Below are 14,031 nucleotides of genomic sequence, written 5' to 3' on the forward strand. Positions count from 1 at the left end.
ACCCAACCTCTCCACATCCACCCTGTCAATACCCCCTCAGGATCAATCGAGTTGCCTCTTTCTCTTCTAAACCTCTCGTGTGACTCAGTGTCATATTTTGTTTTATACATTCCTGTCTCAAGCTCATCTGCTGCAACCTTCGCTCATGTGCTCGCTACCTTTAGACTCGACTATTCCAATTCACTGCTCGCTCTTCACCCTTATCACATACATAGAACATACAGTGCAGAAAGAGGCCATTCAGCCCATCTGACATCACTGATAAACACCCATTTCTGAAGCACCCGTTTCTTAAAGGTACTCTCACATGACAGTGACCCAGAGCCGGAATCAAACCTGGGACCTCGGCGCCGTGAGGCAGCAGGGCTAACCCACTGCCCCACCGTGCTGCCCCTTGAGGCAGCAGTGTTAACCACTGTGCCACTGTGGCTCCCCTTCAAAACTCTATCTAGTTCTGCTTTAAAAATATTCAAAGACTCTGCTTCTAGTGTCTTTTTGAAGAAGAGAGTTTCAAAGACTCGCATTCATCGGAGAGAAAAACATTTCTCCTCATCTATGTCTTGAACGAGCGACCCCTTATTTTTAAACAGTGACCCCATAGTTCCAGATTCTCCCACAAGAAAAAACATCCTATCCACATCCACCCTGTCAATACCCCTCAGGATCAATCAAGTTGCCTCTTACTCTTCTAAACTCGTTGCGTGGCTTGGTGTCATATTTTGTTTTATAATGCTCCTGTGAAGAACCTGGGCCATTTTCCATACGTTAAAGGTGCTATATGTTGCTGTTGTAAATGTGGACGGTGTTTATAGAGCTTTAACCTGTTGAGAAACTTTGTCCTTTGTTGATTGTCAGCGACAAGAGTTCATGATACCTGCGGTTATCACATGGTCAGTGGAGGAAAAGTGGCTGATTAACTCATACTCTTTTTTTAAAATCCTATTCCTTCTCATGTAAGATCTACGTACATAGACCACCTTCACAGGAACTCTTACCACTCTTCCCAAAGAACTGGTGGAAATCTAACGGCTCCACGGGTTAGCTGGGTTGCCGTCAAAATTTGTGGGTGGTAAACTGGCAGAAAAATCACTCCTCAGTGGAATAATGGGAGGGCAATTAGGCCGAGAACAATCCCTTCTCGCTTTGATCCCAGATATGAGGTATGGACTATTTGTGGAAAGTCAGAGAAACCTATTTTAAGAGGGAGTCGGGGAGAGGAGGAAAGGAGAGAGAACTTGGTGGATAATGCAACACCATGGAAAGAATGTGGGACGATAAAGAACACAACCTACCGCTGTTCCAGAAGCTTCTGTGAGGGACCAGATGGAGTAGCTGCAGAATGTCAGTATTTCCAGTCACCATACTATAGTGTCCAGCATCATGGCCCAAAGCATCTACAAGGCTGACGTTAGCTCCGCTCCGAACAAGAACGTCCACTGTCTCCACACTGTCGTTTTCACAGGCCAACATTAAAGCTGTTCTGAGTTTAAGAAAGAAAGCAGATCAACCCCACTTGTTAGCAGTGAGAACACCGAAGACCTAAGCACGTTCCTGATGAGTTACCTATGATAAGCTGTCATGGTTGAGGTGTTCATAGCTAAATATCTCAGTGGTGCTCAGTTTCACTGCTTTGCATCAAATGGCAGTGGAGTATGTTCATCTACTGGGTGGGCAGGGGGAGGAGATGGGCTGGTTTGAATGTGTGCGTAGCCAACATGACCCTTATACGTCAAGCTGTGCTTCATGTGGGTTGATAGGGAGCCAACCTATGACAAGCTCTTTCACCCTACCCGGAAGTGTACAACCAGAGGATAAGACCTCTGTTTGAAGGGAGAGTAAACACTCGCTGTCAGGATTCTGGTCCAGATTTTGACGGAGTCAGGATGACTCCGGAGCCATTTCAACTAGGGATCTGATTCTGGGACTCTTACCCCATTCCTGGCAGCTGGTACAGGATAGTGGTTCGTGAAGCAAGCCCACATGCTCCACTCTTGCTGTGACGGCTCCATTGCATGGTTCATCATCTTCTAGCACCACCCCGCCCTACTAATTTTGTGGAGCCAGGGTAGGTTCTCCATGACTCGTGATTCATGCCCATCAGAGGAGTCATGAATCACAGAAGCTTTTGTAAGATAAGTTTAAATGGTGATATCCATGCCTCCATTGGGGGCAGGTGGGGGAATGAAAGGACCCTGGAGTCATGGAGATGGCATTTGGGGCATGGAGGGAGGCATGGAGTGCGGCATGAAGAGCAGATCGCGGTGGGGGGGGGGGGGGTTGAGATAAGAGTGCGTTGAGGGCCTCAAGGTCCAGAGGACCAAGGTGGGTGATCTAATGAGTCTGCCTTGTCATTCACCCACCCCCATAGACACCTATAATCTGCTTCCAGGGTCAGTGGATCTGATGTTTTTCCCCCTAAGTGAATATTGCATGTAACTGGCTCAGGGCGGGAGTTGGGAAAGTTGGGCAACCTTCAGTGAAAACTGAATGCTCTAGCTTTAAGCAGCTCCAGAGGCTGTCAGTATATCTAGAATCCGGGTTTCACAGCGTTCACCGAGGACCAGGAAAGAAAAGAAAGGCCACAGCAAAATATGGCTGTTTAAAATGTAAATGTTGTTCTCTTGTTTTCAGATGTAACCCTTGCAATAACATTCAATAGAATGTACCTGCCTGTCCAAGGGTCAGCTTGGCTCAGTTGGTGGAGCCCTGGCCACTCTTTGATGAAAACCATGGGTTTAAGTTCCACTTCAGGCTTGAGCACATATTCCAGGCTGACACTCCAGTGCAATTCTGAAGGAGCTCGGTACTGTTGGAGGTGTCATCTTTTAAAATGGATTAGTAGACTAAAGGCCCTTTCCGCCTGTCCACTTGGGGTTCAGTGACACCATCTGTCAACTCTGGCTCAGTTAGTAGCTCTCCTACCTCTCAAGTCAGAAGGTTATGGGTTCAAGTCCCACTCCAGGGCTTGAGCACAGAGATCAAAGCGGACACGGCAGTGCAGTACTGCGGAGCGCTGATCGTTCGGAGGTTCCATCTCTTGGATGAGACGTTAAATTGAGACCTCATCTGCTCTCTCAGATGAACGTAAAAGATCTCATGGTGCAATCTGTAAAAGAGTAAGGGAGTCTGTCCTGGCCAATCAATATTCATCCCTCAATCAGCATTGTAATAACAGATTCTCTGGCCATTATCACACTGCTGTTTGTGGGAGTTTATTGTGCACGAAATGGCTGCAACATTATAAGGAAAAACAAGTAGTTTATTGGCTTTTAAGTGCTTTGGAATGTCTGATGATCATGAATGAAACTGCGCGAGTGCAAATCTCTCTTATATTTATGAAGAGCAATGAGATATACAGGCCATTATTCTCCAATTAGCCATGATAATAATAATCTTTATTGTCAGGAGTAGGCTTACATTAACACTGCAATGAAGTTACTGCGAAAAGCCCCTAGTCGCCACATTCCAGCACCTGTTCGGGTACACAGAGGGAGAATTCAGAATGTCTAATTCACCTAACAGCCCCCAAAATGAACAATTTCTTCACTTGCTCTTTGAGGGATTTTGCTGTGCATTAATTGGCTACTTGTATTTGTCAAAGTGCCTCTGTAAAGATTTTCATCATCATATTCATACCCCTCCATCTGGCCTCACCCTTCTCCATCTCTGTAATCTCCTAGAGTTTCACAAATCCCAAAGAGCTTTGTGTTCCTCCAACTTTGGCCCTCTGCACTTCCTTCATTTCATCATTGGCGGCCAAGCTTTTAGCTATCCAGTCCTCAGGCATAGAATCATTTAATCCCTACAGTGCAGAAGGAGGTTATTCGGCCCATCGAGTCTACACCGACCCTCTGAAAGAGCACTCCACCCAGGCCCACTCCCCTGCCCTATCCCAATAACCACTTAACCTAACCTGCACATCTTTGGACTGTGGGAGGAAAGCGGAGCACCCAGAGGAAACCCACGCAGACACAGGGAGAACATACAAACTCCACACAGTCACCCAAGGCTGGAATTGATCCTGGGTCCCTGGTGCTGTGAGGCAGCAGTGCTAACCACTGTGCCACCATGCCGGAATTCTCTGGAATTCCCCATCTAAACCTCTCTTCAGCTCTCTTGACCTTAAGTGACCGGATACTCCATTCTGGAGAATAAGTGGCCACCAGCAGAGAATCGCCACTGGTTTCCGTTTGTGTAGGAGCAGCGGCCAGGTGCAAGTCCCTCTCCTTTTCCATGCTAATTTCATTGCAATCCCGTGTTTTTTTTGCCATTTTGAGAGGATGGCACAACACCAAGGCCTGACGCGGGACCCCCCCTCGACAATGCAAATCCTGCCCCCTCCCCACTGATAGGCAGGGGCAGCCTCCCCCCACTATGAGAATAAAAGGTTATCCCACACAGCACACATACATGAGGGTGTCTAAACCTCCCACCCACCGCTCACCGAGCTCGCCCATCAGACCCTCCCATCAGAGACCCCCATCAGCAACACCCCGCCAGAAACCCCTACCATAGAAGCCCTAGCTGAGACCTGCATCAGACACACCCATCAGAGACTCCTACTGAAGAGCAGTGTAGACAGGAGAGTGCAAAATCATTGCATTTTCACTTACCCTTCCCTAACATCTGCTGTCTCAGACAAAAATGTTTGAAGCAAGAGACGCTACAAGTGTCAGAGGCTTCCTCGAAAGCAAAGTACACTTGAAAGAGCTTTTGAAATGCAAAATTTCCATTCAATTTCACACAGCATTACATTCGCCAGTGATTAACAGTTTTATTACTCCAGAGACAGGTGTTTGGTGAATTTTTTAATATATTTTCCTTATCCATGCTTGAATGCATCTCAAGTACCCTGTCTTGATGTTAACCACAATGTTTATAAACACTCTTGCTATGATTGACAGCTCTTCACCACATCATAATCAGCTAAGTGCTTTCTGCTGTAAAAAAGAGATGTTTCTTGAAATCTGTCCCTGTAGCCAAGTTTTATCATCTGTATTATCCCCTTATGTGGCTCAATGCAAAACTTTGTTTCATTAACTCTCATGTGAAGTATATTGAGAAGTTTTGTTTTAAAGACAATGTATAAATGTAAATTGAGTGGCTTACAATTATAGCTTTCTGCTTGATATGCTTGAGGTTAAGCCAAAATATGATAGGGTGCTTTTAATTAAAGATTTTACTTACCTTTCCTTAGCCATACTTTACCTGACTTCCTGTTGATTAATATTACCCAGCTGATAGACACAACTCACCTTCCCTGTTTATCCCTGGTATTGACATCTCCTCCCCTTACAATCAGACACCTACACATCTCATAGTTGCTCATCTGTGCAGCCAGAATCAGTGGAGTGCAACCATCCTGGATGAGAGAGAGAGAGAGAGAGAGAGAGAGAGAGAAGATACCACATCTAGCAGGTGCCAAGTTAACTAACAGCACACTGTGGACATTGGTCACTTTGTTGGACACACTGCCTCCCATTCAGAGGGATAGTATCTGAACCTCTGACATCCCCTCACCCTCAGGCCAGTCAGATCAGAGTGGGCTGAAAGCTTGCCGAGGCAACTTTCTCTGCAAACTGGGACATTACAAACAGGCGGATTTAAAGGGAAAGAATTCTGGACGTTACACATTGATGCATTTCTTGCTCATCCTTTGAGAGTTTTGTCTTTGGAACTGTAAAGGAGTATTCTGTCAAGAATTGAGAGAATCCTGCAGCCACCCAAAGACTCAGTTGCAGAGGAGTTGTTAAAGTGGCACCATCATGGGGAGCTAACAGCCCGAGTTCTAGCAATATCCAGGGATAGTTCCCACCAGAACCTCAACTTTCAGGTGCCTAATAAGTGGGTAAATCAAGCCAAAGGTTCTTGCAGTGCATTTCCACCCTAAATCTGGGAGGAATGCTGAGTAATGAGCCAGGACTTTGTGTTCCAGCTCCCATCTTCCTCCCCTGTTTAAACAAGGAGCACAACATCAGAGGAGTCACAGTCAGGATAGGGGCAGAACTCGATTTTCACCATCCGTTGGCAATGCCAGCCAGAGAAATAGGACAGAGGAACATAGCATTGGTTAGAAAACAATGGTTTTCTGTCATGCTCCGCATTGGGTGGATGTGGTACTGGAGAAGGGGATGGTAAAGTAAAATGTGGGACTGTTGGGGGACCGAGGGTTCTGTGACAAAATTGAAAAAGTAATCGAGGAATATGTAGGTTTTAACTGCACGGGTGAGGTGTCGAAGGCGGTTGTCTGGGAGGCTTTAACGGGGGTGGTGAGGGGTGAGGTGATCTCGTTCAAGGCTGGGCTAGACAAAGAGGAGTGGTTGGAACGTCAGAGGGTAATAGATGAGATGCTGGAGGTAGACAGGAGGTATGCAGAAGATAGGGACCCAGCGCAGGTGGAAAAGAGGAAAGAACTCCAGGGTACCTGGAAGCCAGTATGCCAATTGAGGTGAGCAAGGGGTGCAGTTTACGAGCATGGAGAGAAGGCGGGCCATATGTTGGTGGGTCAGCTCCATAGGGAGGCTGCGGCAAGGGAAATTGTCCAGGTGCGGGACAGGGCAGAGAAGTTGGTTGTAGCTCCAGATCAGATTAACAAGGTCTTTAAGGAATTCTAGGAGAGGTTGTACAGGTCAGAGCCACCTGGGGGGAGGCCGGGAGGTGCAGGTATTTTGAGATGGGCTGGAGTACCCGAGGTTAGGGGAGGGGGACAGGGCTACATTAGAGGGTGATAGTGGAGCAGGAGATAAAAGGTGCAATTGGGAGGATGCAGTTGGGGAAGGTGGCAGGGCCGGATGGGTTTCCGGTGGAATATTATAAAAAATTCAAAAATAAGCTGCTGCCGCTGATGGTGGGGTTGTTTGAGGAGGCAATAGGGAAGGGGACGTTACCATAAACTTTGGGGCAGGCATCGATTTCCCTGTTACTTAAGAAAGATGAGGATCCGATGGAGTGTGGGTCGGATAGGCCCATATCACTTTTAAATGTGGACGCAAAGATATTGGCAAGGTACTGGCAGGTTGGCTAGAGGAATGCCTCCCGAAGGTGATAGGTGATGATCAGGACCAAAACACATGAACGTGGTTTGCGCGCCCCCGCAGCAAAGTTCACACACATCTCCTACACCCTCAAAGAGCCGGCTCATCCTCGCCCTTGTGAGGTGTGCTCTATATACCACCTTCAGCTGTATCAGCCCCAACCTCGCACACGAGTGGAGGTGTTCACCCTCCGGAGCACCTCACATGAGAACCCCTCCTCCATACCTTCTCCCAACTCTTCCTCCCACTTTGCCTTGATCCCTTCGCGCGGCGGTCAGGGGTTTGTGAGCGGGAGGCAGCTCTTTGCGAGCATTAGGAGGGTATTGAACGTGGTTATGGTACCGGCGGAGTGGAAGGAAACAGAGGTGGTTGTGGCATTGGACGCCAAGAAAGCGTTTGACCGAGTAGAATGGGGGTACTTGATGGCAGTTCTAGAGCGGTTTCGAATTGGACCCAGATTTTTGGACTGGGTAAAGCTATTATATAAGGAGCCGAGGGCCAGTGTCCGCACAAGTAACATCAACTCAGAATAATTTCCTCTCCACCGTGGGCCTACTAGACAGGGATGTCCTATGTCCCCCCTGCTGTTTGCAGTTGCGATTGAGCCATTGGCCATCGCATTAAGAAGATATGGAAAAGGATATTGCGGGTGGGGGGGAAATAGAGCATCGGGTGTCCTTATATGTCGAAGACTTGTTATTATACATGTCGGAACCAAGTGTGTCAATAGGGCAGCAAGGCAGCCTTGTGGATAGCACAATTGCTTCACAGCTCCAGGGTCCCAGGTTCGGTGTCGGCTTGGGTCACTGTCTGTGTCGAGTCTGCACATCCTCCCCGTGTGTGCGTGGGTTTCCTCCGGGTGCTCCGGTTTCCTCCCACAGTCCAAAGATGTGCAGGTTAGGTGGATTGGCCATGATAAATTGCCCTTAGTGTCCAAAATTGCCCTTAGTGTTGGATGGGGTTACTGGGTTATAGGGATAAGGTGGAGGTGTTGACCTTGGGTAGGGTGCTCTTTCCAAGAGCCGGTGCAGACTCGATGGGCTGAATGGCCTCCTTCTGCACTGTAAATTCTATGATAATAGGGGGAATACTGGAACTGCTTCAGGTGTTTGGGTCTTTCTCGGGGTACAAATTAAATCTAACTAAGAGTGAATATTTTGTGGTGCCTCGAGCAGGGATGGGGTGGGGGTTGCCATTCGGTGAGACAGAGACTCACTTTAGATACCTGGGGGTACAGGTTGCTCGAGATTGGGGAGGGGGGGTCTCCGTAGGTACAACATTTCTAGTTTGGTGGGGAGAGTAAGGTGGCCGGAGTGAGAAAGGCGTTACTACAGAGAGGAAGGCAGGCAGGGGGTTTGGGTCTTCCGAACCTGATATATTATTACTGGCGACGAATGTGGAGAAGATATGGAGCTGGGTCAGAGGGGTTGATTCCCATTGGGTCAGAATGGAGGAGAGTTTGGGTAGGAGGTCTGGATTGAAGGCATTAGCAACAGCGCTGTTCCCGACGGCCCCGGGGAGATCCTCAGAGAGTCCGGTAGTAATAGCTTCGCTGAGAAATTGGAGGCAGTTTCGACAGCACTTCGGGTAGGGGGCACGGTCAAGGGAAATGCCGATTCAGGGGAACCATCGATTTGAGCCATGGAGGTGGGATGGAAATTTTCAGAGATGGGAGGAGAAGGGGATTAGGACACAAAAAAATTTGTTTCTTGGGGGTCATTTTGCACGATTGAAGGAGCTGGGAGCGAAGTATGGGCTGGAGCAGGGGAAATATTTATAGACCTGCAGGTTTGAGACTTTGCCAGAAAGAAGATACAGAGCTTCCCTACAGAGCCGGCTTCCACATTGCTGGAGGAGGTGCTGACGACAGGGGGGCTGGAGAAGGGGGTAGTGTTGGCGGTTTAGGGGCTATTTTGGAAGAGGAGAGGCGCCGCTAGAAGGGATCAAGGCAAAGTGGGGGGAAAAGTTGGGAGAAGGTATGGAGGAGGGGTTCTCGTGTGAGGTGCTCCGGAGGGTGAACGCCTCCACCTCGTGTGAGAGGTTGGGACTGATACAGCTGAAGGTGGCATACAGAGCACACCTCACAAGGGCGAGGATGAGCCGGCTCTTTGAGGGGGTAGACGATGTGTGTGAATTTTGCGGCGGGGTGACGCAAACCATGTTCATGTTTTTTGGTCCTGTCTGAAGCCAGAGGATTACTGGAAGGAGGTTTTTAGGGTAATCTCTAAAGTGGTGCACGTGAAACTGGGAGGCCATATTCGGGGTGTCGGACCTGCCAGGGTTGGAAACGGGCGCGGAGGCAGATGTTATAGCCTTCTCCTTGTTGATCGCTCGAAGGCCGATCCTGTTAAGGTGGAGATCAACCTCTCCACCCTGTGCCCTGGCATGCGGGGGGACCTGCTGGAATTCGTGACGCTTGAAAAGGTCAAATTTGAACTGAGGGGAATGATGGAGGGATTCTACAATTCATGGACGTTATTCATTATGCACTTTCAAGAATTGGATCACATCGAACATTAGGGGGATAGGGGCTGGGAGGGTTGGGGGGAGGGGGACTGTGTGTGTTAATGGTGACTATGGGTGAATGGGTGATTTCTGATTGCTCTTTGTCATTTGTTTATGCTAACATGCGGGCAAATGTTTGGGGGTTTGGTGGGAGGATGGGATCGTTGTTATTAATATGGGGATTGACATTACATTCGTTACTGATTATTGTTTACTGTTGGGTGTAAATTTGGTAGAAAATGTGAAAAGGGGAGAATAAAAAAATATTTAAAAAAAAACAAAGGTTTTCTAACTTTAGAAAGTATTTTTTGTTTCCTTGATAAAGCAGAGAAATTGGCCATTCCAAATGTCACCAGAAGGGCTCTCTGATTTCCCCACCAACTGGACAAGTTACATTCCACTGAGAATTCCAGCTTTTCCTCACTTATGGGTGCCCAGGATACACCCAGTCATGAGAAGCTCCCTGCCAGAAATATGAAACCTTCCCCACTGATCCCATGTATCTGCCAGATTTGGAGCTGGAGTTCCCGGGAGCGCTGAATCAGTGTACATACACTGAGATATGGGGACATCAGACACAGAGCCATCAGGTGACCAGGCCAACAGGACATTGAGTCGTTGAGTCACCAAGTGAACAGGGAATCAGGTTATTAGGACACCAGGTGACCTGGTCATAGGATAGCTAGATTACTGGTTTACCAGGTCATGGGGCCATCAGGTCACTTGGTCATTGGGTAATTGGTTACTGGGTCACAAGGTCATGGGGTCATCAGGTTACCTGGTCATGGGGCAACTGGATTACTGGGTCACCAATACAACTAAGGTTATATGAGAGCCCGAAACATGTACAAATGAATATGGCCCTCAGGCATACACTCAACATTGGTTAAAATAACTAGAAATAATTCTTGCAAGATCAGTCATCAATGGCAAGACCACAACCACTACCATCTAGAAAGACAAGGGCAGCAAACACATGGGAATACCATCACTTGCAGTTTTCCCTCCAAGTCACTCGCTATCCTGTCGTGGAAATATATCGCTTTTTCTTCACTGTTATTGGATCAAAATCCCTTCCAAACAGCACTGTGGGTGTACCTACACCACATGGACTGTAGCAGTTCAAGAATGCAGCTTACCGCCATCTTCTCAAGGGCAACTAAGGATGGACAATAAATGCTGGGCCTCGCCAGCAAATGCCACATCTCATGAATGAATATAAAAATATCATCAAGGCATCATTGCTCATATGTCTGATAAATAACCCCAATCCAAGATCAAAAGTTGAGTGGTAATTGAGTTGGATTACCACTCCGTTCGAAATTACTAACTTGGAAATTCAGGCAATCCTATCTTGCTGACTTACTGACTCAGGCTGGGTGAGATCTCCCGGCCTACAGTCGAAGGCAGATCAGTCATAGTTAAGTAAGCCATGCCCTTTTTTTACAGCAACAGCTGCTGTAAACCAGGTAAGTGTGAAGTTCCAGCCAAGAAATCTTTGACAAGCCAGGGCGAAGGCAAGTGTATAAGGTAAGCGAGTAGGACTTGGGGCAGGGCTGGGGGATGGGGGTCAGGTCAGGCCTGAGGCAGCGAAAGACAGGTAGCCATCCCTTGGGTGTGGGGGGGGGGGGGGGGGAAGTGCTGTGGAGTTTGGCTGGGTGTGGGGTACAAGTTAGCGAGAAGCTAGAAGTGCTTTAACTCTTCTAACGTTTTCTGAGTAACTATTGCTGCATCACAGTCGGAACCATCTGAAGTTTGTGATTTAACTCACATAATAACCTTTTTATTGTCACAAGTAGGCTTACATTAACACTGAAATGAAGTTTCTGTGAAAAGCCCCTAGTCGCCACATTGCGGCGCCTGTTCGGGTACACAGAGGGAGAATTCAGAATTCTCAGCTGGTACGGAATTGAACCCACGCTGCTGGCCTCGTTCTGCGTCACAAACCAACTGTCTAGCCCACTGAGCTAAACCAACCCTGAGATGGTTTTCCATTTTTAGATGTTTCCCAGTTCAGGGCAATTGCACAAAGGATGTTTGCATTTCCCAGGCAATTGCTGTGCAATCCTTACCTGGGGCCTCCCGGGTCGGGTTCCCCAGCGTATCTTTGGGGCAGCTTCCTATCCGGGTACACTGACCTGAAGATCAAAAGTTACGGCAATAATACCCCCAATGAAGGTGCTTTAAATTCCTACTTTTAAATTTTGAAAGATTTATTTTAATATATTTGCATCCAGAGATTTGAATTCTTCTCTGCGTAATTTCGATGCATTGTTAATCCAACACCAATAAACAAAAGAAATTAATCCTGAGTTTCACACAGCCTGGCTTTAAATGAAGTCACAGAGAGTGGATAAAAAACATCACTTACATCATCATGAACATTTAAGGGAGACTTGAAATTGCACAGAGTCTGAACACAGGAAAAACTGCCACTTGTAGCTGCAATGAGAGAGAGTAAATGAAGAGAATCTTGTAAACACAAAGCAGGTGACCACACTTAACATACTCACAGATTGAGTCTGAACTTAACCAGGTGCCATTAACAATGCATGTAAATGGTAAAAAGAACTGTCTTTTACTTCTAATGTTTGGATGCATAGGAATTTAATCTAACCCAGTCCTGTTATAGGAGAATTGGTTCTGATCCCTGTACAAATGGACTGGTCATAATTCTTGTACAGGAGGATTCAGGTGGCAGGGTGGCAGAGTGCTTAGCATTGCTGCCTCACAGAGCCAGGTATCGGAGTTCATTTCCGGCCTTGGGTGACTGTCTATGTTGGAGACAGAAAAATTTAGAGTCATTACTGTCTCCTCTACTTTTGGTATTTGTGGCGGAGTGTCCGGGAGGGGAAATCTGCTCAAAGCATCTGCATTTGCTACTCGTGTTCCCGGTCTGTGCTCCAGAACGTATCTATACGCCGCCAGTAGCAACGCCCAGCATTGGATTCTAGCTGATGCAATCGGGGGTATTGACTTGTCTTCTTTTAATAACCCTAATAACGGCTTATGGTCCGTCACTATGGTGAATTTCCGCCCGTACAGATACTGGTGAAATTTTTTTTACTGCGAATATCACCGCCAGTCCTTCCTTCTCGATTTGGGTGTACTTCCTCTCAGCCATCGCCAAGGTACTCGAAGCATAGGCTATTGGCCACCCTTCCCCATTCCTTCCTCTATGGGCTAAGATGGCTCCTACCCCGTAGGGGGATGTATCACAAGTGATCACCAACTCCTTCCTTGGGTCATAATGCTCTAGGACATTTTCAGATGACAGCTGTTCCTTAATGTCCCTAAATGCTCGGTTTTGGCGGGTGGACCATTTCCATTCTTGCCCCTTTTTTAGTAGCTGGTGGAGGGGTTCTAGGATGGACGCCCTATTTTCAATAAATTTTCCATAATAGGTTACCAACCCTAGAAATGATCATAACTCCTGGAGCGTGGTGGGAGTTGGGGCTTCTTTTATTGCCCTTACTCTGGCTTCCAACGGGTGTAAGCCTGACTCGTCTACTTTATATCCCAAGTACGTCACTTGTGGGGCCAGAAAAACACATTTTTTCTTTTTTAGCCGTACGCCTGCCTTTGCGAAACGCCTGAGCACTTCCTCCAGGTTCCTTAAGTTTTCCCTCTTTGTCCTACCCGTGATTAAGACATCGTCCAAATAAATCGCCACCTGCAGTAGTCCCTGCAGAATATTTTCCATCATACGCTGGAATATAGCGCAGGCTGATGACACTCCGAAAGGTAGCCTAGTATAACAAAAAAGGCCCTTCAGGGTGTTGATCGTAGTGAACTTCTTGGAGTCCTTGTCCAGTTTTAACTGCAGGTAGGCGTGGCTCATGTCCAGTTTCGTGAACAAAAGCCCACCTGCCAATTTGGCATATAGGTCGTCTATTTTAGGGATTGGGTATTTGTCCAGCAGTGCGTATTTGTTTACTGTCTGTTTGAAATCTCCACAGAGACGTATCGAGCCGTCTGGCTTCAAATTTGGTACCACCGGCGCTGCCCATTCCGAGAACTGTACTGGTCTGATAATGCCGTCGCGCCGTAACCTTTCTATTTCATCATCTACTTTCTTCCTTAATGCAAAAGGTACCGGCCTGGCCTTACAAAATTTCGGAAGGGGTTCTGGGTCCACGTGCAAAGTTGCTTTGGCGCCTATGATTTCCCCTAAACCTTCCTGGAAGACCTCCGGGTATTTTTGGAGTACTCCACTCAACTGCCCGCTTCCACTCTGGAAAATTTTCATCCAATCTAACTTTAGGTCTTTCAGCCAGTTTTGTCCAATTAAGCTTGGTCCGGAGCCCTCTACTATCGTCAACGGTAATCTGAGCAATTGTTTCTCATATTCCACGGGTACATGAGTCGTGCCTAGAACTTCCAGGGGTTCCCCCGTGTAGGTTTTAAGTTTCGTCGATGTTTTTGTTAGGGTTAGTGGCTGGAGTCCATCTTTGATTTTTCTAAATGCTGCCACTCCCATTACTGATACTGC

At 47.4% G+C, this 14,031-nt stretch overlaps 1 protein-coding gene across 6 annotated transcripts in view; it reads right to left on the reverse strand.

Moving 5' to 3' along the window:
• LOC119953464 (ankyrin repeat domain-containing protein 24-like) overlaps positions 1-14,031 on the reverse strand; it is a 209,016-nt gene that overhangs the window by 75,885 nt on the left and 119,100 nt on the right. For all 6 annotated transcript variants that reach the window (XM_038777775.1, XM_038777772.1, XM_038777774.1 and 3 more), the window contains 3 exons: positions 11,911-11,981; positions 5,256-5,362; positions 1,293-1,480 (listed from right to left, as the gene is read on the reverse strand). In XM_038777775.1, the coding sequence (XP_038633703.1) occupies positions 1,293-1,480; positions 5,256-5,362; positions 11,911-11,981 (366 nt within the window). The remainder of the gene's footprint in view (positions 1-1,292; positions 1,481-5,255; positions 5,363-11,910; positions 11,982-14,031) is intronic.

This window comes from Scyliorhinus canicula, chromosome 18 (genome assembly GCF_902713615.1).
Source record: "Scyliorhinus canicula chromosome 18, sScyCan1.1, whole genome shotgun sequence".
NCBI lineage: Eukaryota > Metazoa > Chordata > Chondrichthyes > Carcharhiniformes > Scyliorhinidae > Scyliorhinus > Scyliorhinus canicula.